This window comes from Condylura cristata, unplaced genomic scaffold (genome assembly GCF_000260355.1).
Source record: "Condylura cristata isolate star-nosed mole 26May11 unplaced genomic scaffold, ConCri1.0 scaffold00019, whole genome shotgun sequence".
NCBI classification, from domain to species: domain Eukaryota; kingdom Metazoa; phylum Chordata; class Mammalia; order Eulipotyphla; family Talpidae; genus Condylura; species Condylura cristata.
In genome coordinates this window covers 16,642,228-16,650,583 of record NW_004567120.1, presented here as the reverse complement: position 1 = coordinate 16,650,583, position 8,356 = coordinate 16,642,228, and the positions used below count along the sequence as shown (strand labels likewise).

The window sequence follows — 8,356 nt, the reverse complement described above, 5'->3', positions numbered from 1 at the left end:
ATGAAAACAAGAAACAAACCCGAGTTTCAGTTGGTGCCACCTCCTCTGAGCTATGTGACTTTCAGCAAGTGTTTAACCCCTCTGAGCTGTTTCCTCCCCTGTGAAATGATGGCGCTCACGGTGCTTACTTCACATGTAGTTGGCATAATTCTGTGAGTTAACAGAGAGAATTACCTATTTAGGTGCATAGCAGATGCTTCCCCAATTGTAGTCCTTTATGTAAATCTGGCTCCAGGACTAGTTTCTGGGTCCTGAGGCGACCACTAGGGTATGACAATTATAAAAGGGCACTTCAGCAGGTTGTATTCTTTTTCCTTTAAAAAAAATTGAGCTGTATACTGAAAAAAGAAGCTTCGGCTTTGAGTATTTGCTTTGTCACTAAACTAAAAAGTGATACCAACTCCTGAGACTCAGATTTGTTTTACTTCCCATAAGAAGTGGACATGTAAAAATTCTTCCTTCGTTTCAAAAGTCGTTAGAAGAATTATATATAGTTTATGAAGTGTACAAACAGTACAAGAAGTATTGTAAAGTAGGTAAAGCAATGTTGAATTTTTTAAAAGGCAAAGAAAAAAGACACCTTTCTCAACTCACATTATTCTTTCTCGAACTTCTCCGTTGGAGGTTACTTTCTGAAACTAGTTGCAAGGAGTCTGATGGAACAAATAGGGAGTGAGGATGCCTGATTTCTATTCCAACTCTTGATACTTAACTTCCTTTGTTGAGGAATCATTAACAGGTGAGCCTCCATTTCCTGATCTTTAAAATGCAAATCAGTCACTGGGTGAAAACATACTAAGTACCTGCAGGCCCAGTACTAGATGCCATAATTACAAACAATACCAACCAACAATATTGAGCATACTATCTGTGCCAACCAGCTTGCTAGGGGCATTCTAACCTCATAAAACCCTGTGACTTAAAATATTATGATCCCTATGTTATAGTTGAGGAAATTGAGGCTTTAGAAGGTTTAAACTGATTTGTCTCATGACAAACAAACCAAGAGCTTCAGCTTAGAGGAACTTAATGTCTAGCAGGTAGGTGGAGAGATAACAAATCATTCAAATGTTGTAATATGTATTTATCTCTCCACATACCTGTACATGTGAAATACCAATTTCAGATTTGTGATAAAAATAAAATGAGATTTGGTGTGAAAGGTGTTTTGAAGAAAGCCGATGTTATTAAAACAGAGTAATTTAGTTATTTTGTAGGAATCCAAGATTCAGTAAACATTTCAACAAATATTTACTGAGCTAATTCAAAAACATTTATTATACTCCACGGGCTGTCTCATTTGGCACTCACTAGATTAGTAACAGGCCCTAGCCATTTTATAGCGCTACCTCTTCTTCTCAGACCAGGTCACAAATCAAAAACCCCACATGTTTCTTGTAGCTCACCAGTATCTATCAGTCTTTGATTTACTATCTTTTGTTTACTGCTTCTTATAGCCTGTGCTCAGGACCTTCCTTAGGAATCCTAGATGTCATGTTCCATCTTTATAATTCATTTTTGCCAGGTACCTTTGAGTCCCTTGTCTCTCTTTTCCTTTATTTTTCTTACCTAGCAGAACCCAACCCTGGTTAAACTCAAACATTTCCTTTAATCCAATCTGTGTTCACAGGGCAGGAAAAAGAAAAACTCAACATTATTCATAACTGGTGTTTCTTTAAACCCATGACCACTAACTTCAGTTGGATTCTTAGAGCTGCCTTGCAGTAGTACCTGATTTCCGAGTTCCCCTTCCTGAAATTGCTCTGCATCCTGAAATTCCAGATCTCCACCTTGCTAAATCCATTGCGTTGTTCTCAAACCTGATCTTGGTCATCTTACCAACAATTTAACAGTTTATCACTAACCTCTTACTTGAAATACTTCACTTGCCTTTTAGGACTTCTGTCTCTGTTAGTTCTCTACCTTACCACACTGACTAGTACTTTTCAGATTCCTTCTCTGGTGCTTCTGCATGTTCTCTTAACATTGAAGAGCCTTCTGTTCAAGTCTAGAATGCTTTCTCTTCCCTTTCTCCACATTAACCCCTTTGATGATCTCTTCTACTCTTGTTTTATATACCATTGGTGGCAGAGATGGTGCTCACCATATTATCCCTGTTCTCTCCTACTTTCCATGTGATTACGACTCTGTAGTTCTTGCTGAGGGGAATACCAGCACAGTTAAGGGCAATTAAGAGCAAGTATTAGCATCTGAGATGGAGGAATTGCTAGCCAAAAGAAACTTGGAAATCCACAAGAGCTGTCTGTTGAAACATGGACAAGAAATAAATCTTTGTCAGGTTAAACCATTGAGCTTTTTGTTTTGTTACTGCAACATAGTTGAGTCTATACAAAGTAAACTCCACATATAAATCTCAAAGTCAGCCATGTCCCTTGAATGTCACATCACCATATTTAGCTCTTTTCCATTTATCTGGTTAGATGTCAAAGACATCTCAAAACCAGAATTTCTCATGTCCCCCAGCACCTCAAATAACCGTTTCATCTAACTCCTTAGGTAGAGAAACTGTAGTGTCATCCTTGATTAGTCTTTTTCCATTATATCCCACATCTATCCAATCCATCAGCAATTCCTAGCAGTTCTGCATCCTGCTAGTCTCTACAACTGCCTGACTGGCCCAGCCCACCATATTCCTGCTGCTGGGCTTTCATAACAGTACCTTAGATGCCTTGCCGTTTCCACCCTCACCCTGTTACAGTTCACATATCAGCTAAAAAATTATCTATCTTAAAAAGTAAACCAGGGGCCTCGCTGGTGGCACAAGGGGTTAAGTCTCAGCACTATCACCAGCCACTGAATCATGAATTCAATCCTCAGACAGGGAGCTGCCCACATGGCCCAGGAGACCTCTCCTGTCTTGCCTGTTACTATCCTCAGCAGTGTATTTCATTTCAGTACATCTGCCTGTTCTGCTCCCCACTCTGTCTCTGCTGAATCATCTCACCTCCCCACACCTCTGGCCTGCACCACAGCTCTTGTATGTATCAGTAAAGGAACATAAATCTCCAAAAAAATAGTAGATCAGTAGGTGTCACTCTTATGTTCAAAACTACTTAATGTTTTCCCACAGACAACATCTTGATGGTGTTGTAGACAATATTATATGATCTAACCCCTACTACATCTCTGAACTCATAATCTACCCCATTCCCCGTACTCACTCCATTCTAGAACTCTGACCTCCTTGCTACTCAGCCAGAACTTTCAGTATGTTCTCTCATTTATTGCCTTAGCTCTTTTACCTGTAATATTCTCTTCCCCAATTACTACTTAGCTTACTCCCTCATTTTTATGATATAGTAGGCCTGAGAGGGAGTAGTAATTTAAGTTTCTAACAATTTTTCAGCACTGATGATGCTGGCCAAGGACCATGTGTTCAGAAATTCTGTTCTCTGCTCAGAAATCACCTTATGAACAAATCCTTCCCTGGCTTCCCTCTAGCAACCTGGCTCCAATACTTCCTGTCCACCCTTATCCTACTTTGTTTTCCACCCTACATATCATCTGACAAATATGAATATAACATTTATTTGTTTACTATGTGTCTTCCCCTCTGGACTATAAATACCATGGATTTGATTTCACTTGTGGCTTGTATGCTATAACCTCTATCCCACATGGCTGGCACAGTACCTAGCGCATAGTAGATACTCCAGTAATGTGCACTCCCTGCCCTTCCTTGTTCTGGGAGATATTGCTTTGGTGCCCAGAGTTCCTGCTTGTCAGCTATGTGTAGGGTCATGCAAGGAGGCCTCTCACCAAGAAGAAAGTCCTAGTATGGGGAACACACTGGGTAACCAATAACTGCTGAAAATACAGGCAGATGTTAGAATAGAGATACCATACTCTGACTAGCGGAACAATGGAGCACCCCAGGCAAGAGCCCCTGGTCACTCCACCCTAGCTGACATCCACAATAGCTGCTTCCCCCACCCAGGTACAGTCCCTACTACTTGCCCAACCTTTGCACTTGATTCTACTAATATGAGGCTGCCTATGGGTAGGGCAGCACCTTACTTCCTGTATAGCCCCTCTGACCTTCTCATTGCTCCACATGGACTTGGAGTCATCCTTCTCATCCCGCACTCTCCAACATTGATGCCCTGCAAGGCAACACAGACACGTCGATACTTGCTGAATGACCTAGCACATAGTAGGTACTTCATAAATATTATTTGAATAAATGATCAAAATAAAATGTTGCACAGATATCACTGTGACACAAGTTTATGGAGGAATTGCTCACAAGGAGAACTAACACCTGCCACTCCAGCTAAGATACTCTTATATTTCATTTCTCATGTCCTGGGCTACCTTTTGTATCATGGTCATCCCTGCCATCATTCATACCAGAAAGTGCTGAGATACGTAGAAAAACAGATGGATTTGTAGAAGATATGTTGGGATATAACTCTTTCAGGGAATCAAAAGGAAAAGAAGAATCCCACGTGGAGCTGGTATAACATTTGTAATGCAGTTGTTTTCATTTTAAAAAAAAAGATTTATTTATTTATGCATACAAAATTGAGGTATAGGCCAGAGTGCAGGGGCAGTGAGAGGATTCACCAGAGGCAGATTGGAGAGCAGAACAGGCAGATCGATGAAGTACACTACTGAGGGGAGCATTGGGTGGGTCAGGAGAAGTCTGCCTCGCCATGTGGATCACCTCTGGGGCTGGGGATCGAACTCGCACTGAAGCAACCATGACCAGCTTGCAGTGCTGCCCTTTAGCCCACTGCGCCACCAGGGAGTGCTCTGTTTTCATGAATTTTAAAGATTTATTTATGTTTACAATTGCTGGGGTGTAGGCCAGAAGTGCAAGGGGTGACAGATTCACCAGAGACAGAGTGGGGAGAGACAGCAGGTAAGACAGGAAAGGTCTGCTGGGCCATACACATCAGCTCCCTGACCTGGGTGATGCAATGGCTGGTGATAGTTTCATATAGCTAAGATTTAACCGCTTGCACCCCTAGAATGCTGCTCAGCTGTTTTTAGAGCAATTATTTCACAGCCCTTTACTGAGTACAAGGAATAAAATAGAGCCTATCCCCAGTCAGATGGCAGAAACAGTTATATGTGGCAAAGCACCATCAACAAAGAGGAAGGAGTACTGCTGCCTAAAATGGCTGAGAAGGGAGAATTTTGGGGAGTCTTCACCAAGAAGATGGCTTTTGCAGTGAGTTTTGGAGAATGAATAGGAGTTCCATCTGCAGTAAAAGGGAAAAAGTAGTAGGGAAAAACATCACACAAAAGAAGCAGCATTATCAAAGGAAGATGTTGATGGATGAGATACTGGTGGTAGTAAAAATGCTTATCGGTTGGTTATAAACAGACATCAACAAATCCAAGTAGGTATCTTAATCAAGCAGAGTAGCTAGCAGTCACCACAAACTGTGATGGGTCTATCAGGACACACCACTTGACTGGCAGCTCAAGAGAGAGACCAGACATCACAGAAATGCTGAGCCTTGTGGTACGGCCAAGATTAAAGTAATAATAACAGCTGACACTGGGAGTTTACTATAAACCAGAAGTTGCGGTTTACATGCTTTTTTTATTGAGTCCTCCAGTCAACCCCTATAGAGTAGCTACAGATGTCATTCCCACTTTGCAGATGGAAAAATGCGCATTAAAGAAATTAAGTCACTTACCTAAGGATGCCCAACTCAGAAATATGAATTGGGATTTAAGCCTATACACACTGACTTTGAAGCCAAAAGTCTTTTTTATCTATCTATCTATCTGTCTGTCTATCTATCTATCTATCTATACACACATCATTCTTTATTTTTCTACAATGTATGTGCTCTCCTCTCAGTTGTAGTCCCCATAAAATTAACTAAGGTACACTGCTTCAGGTGACTGATAGAACATAGGCTGCCTCTGTAACCCTGTGGGAATATACAAAAAAGTAAAATAGGCTGACCTTTCTTTTAGAGATATCATTGTTTGCAAAACTCCTTGACTTGCAATATCAGGAACATTGCCAGGACTATCCCACAATGAATGTGGGAATGACCCTTGCCCACTGAATGGGACGGATAATACATGCTAGGTCAGTTCACTGAACTGAAGTGATCCTGGAGAAATTGGAACTTGAACTTGATGTGTTAACTATGGAATAATGGAAAGAAGAACAATGGTGAACTGCTAGCTGAGTGATCTGGACCAAAGTTACTTCCTTCAGTGCTTTTATATGTAAAATAGGTAATTTGAATTAGACTAGTGGCTCTTGACAGAAATACCAACCCCTCCCCAGGTATTTTGCAGGGGATTTTGGTTTTCAAAATGTTTGGGAGAGGAACTTAGGTGGAGGCCAGGAATGACTGATGTTGAGCACACTGCAAAGAATTGTCTCTCATCTACCTTTAGATTTCTGGACATTCATGAAGGTTAAAACTGTTTATATGAGCCTAAAATATAATAACATTTTACCTATACAAATGAAGTTTTATGATTTTATTAAAATTAATGAAACTACCCAGTAAATAAAGAAATGATTAAATTTTACTTTTCATAACTTTACTTATTCACTATTTCAGAGAATCACTGCATTAGTAGCAACTTCATTCATGGTGCTGAGTCACTAATACCATATTCTATTCATTCTACTTCAGTAAGCTGTAGTGTGATTATGCGTTGAGCTGCAAAACTCTTGACAACTTCACTAAATCTTCTAAAGTAACAACATATGATCATTTACATATTGAAGTATATAGTTTCATTAAACATGGCTATTGTTTTTCTCTTTGCAGTATAATTATGGCATAATATGTGCCTTTTTAATCACTAATTACATCTTTGTTATAACTTATTCCTATGATTCTCTTTTAAAGATAGCAAGAGAATAATACTTACATGATTAAAAAATGGTGTAAGATTAAGAATTAGGGTACAGGGCCCTCCCTGGTGGTGCAGTGGGTTAAAGCAGAGCACTAAGAAACTAAAGCCACTTCAGCATGAGTTCGATCCCTGCCTGCCCCAGGGCTGATCCACATGGCGCAGCAGACCTCTCCTGACTCACCAGCTGCTCCCCTCAGCAGTGTAGTTCGTCCATCTGCCTGTTCTGCTCCCCACTCTGTCTCTGGTGAATCCTCTCACTGCTCCTTTCTCTCTGGCCTGCACCCCAGTTCTGTATGCACAAATAAATAAATCTTTAAAAAAAAAAAAGAATTAGGGTACTAGGTGAACTTCAGTTCTAATTTTCCATGGGTGTAAGGAGGGGTTGGATTTTGGAAGGAATGAGAAGCAAATTCCAGAGTGAGAATGATGTGGCCTGGTTGAGCAGAGGTTGGAGTGTCCCCAGAGGAGCCAGGATAGGGCAGAGACTTCCTCCGGGTCCTCTAGTCATGTTCCCTGGAAGCCACTCCTTTCACCCCTCCCCCTCCATCACTGTAACTGAAGACTCCTGGGGGAACTGCCAGGGCCAGCCTCACAGGAAATTGCCCTGTGGCCAGTGGGGCTTCTCTGGTTACCTTCCTCAGTGACAGAGGACAGTGATGGCTTCCTGTCTATTAACTGGGTATCTTTGCCGCCTTGTTCTGCCAAGTTTCCAAGAAACCTTAGCTTCCGCTCCTTACATTTTATTTCAGTTTCTGTTATTAGAAATTTCCCCCTGTTTTATCTAGTTCCCTTGCCTCAGGCCTCCTTGCTTCATGCTAGAGACCTGGAAACTTTTGGTTCACAATAGGCAAGTTTTATGGGATATCCAAGAGGCACTATTTGGAAGTAAGCCATGGCTCTGAGCAGATGACACTTTGATTTTGGCAATAGCTACTGAGTCCTCTCCCTTGAAGAGAATGACTTTTATCATTTAATAACACATTGTCTTTTATTCTTGCTAAGTATATGTGCTTATTGAAGACTGCTTGAAAAAATACAGAAATGTATGGAGATGCAAATGTAAATTATCCAAACTCCCAAGAAACAGTGCTCCCTTTAAGACCAATGTGACCGCATAGGTTAAATTCAGTGCTGCTCTGTCTGTTCTCTGTTCTGTGTCAGCTTCCTCCTCCCTAGCACCTCTTGATCTCACCCTTATGAAAACTTGCCTGTCCTGTGTAGCATAAAATGGAGGGCAAACTGGAAAGTGTACAATAGCACTTACCATGTCAAAGGCATATATGAGAGATAAAATATCTCATATCAGGAAGGTGTTTGGAATCTAAAATAGCAATATTTTGTCATAGCTCTGCCATCACTACCTTATTACTGAGTTGTTGTGGTGATAAAGCATTGTGGGAATGTCTGAAGAGATAAGAGACCATCCGAGAAATTCACCGTACTCCCTGGGAATCAGGAAAAAGCTCACAGTACAAAGAGGCAAGAATGATTA

The 8,356-nt window shown here is 40.9% G+C and overlaps 1 protein-coding gene across 1 annotated transcript in view; it reads left to right on the top strand.

Annotated features, from left to right (window-relative positions):
• Nucleotides 1-5,143: 5,143 nt before the first annotated feature.
• COL4A6 (collagen, type IV, alpha 6) overlaps nt 5,144-8,356 on the top strand; it is a 150,518-nt gene continuing 147,305 nt past the window's right edge. Inside the window, exon 1 of the mRNA XM_012727066.1 lies at nt 5,144-5,197. Within this exon, the coding sequence (XP_012582520.1) occupies nt 5,144-5,197 (54 nt within the window). The remainder of the gene's footprint in view (nt 5,198-8,356) is intronic.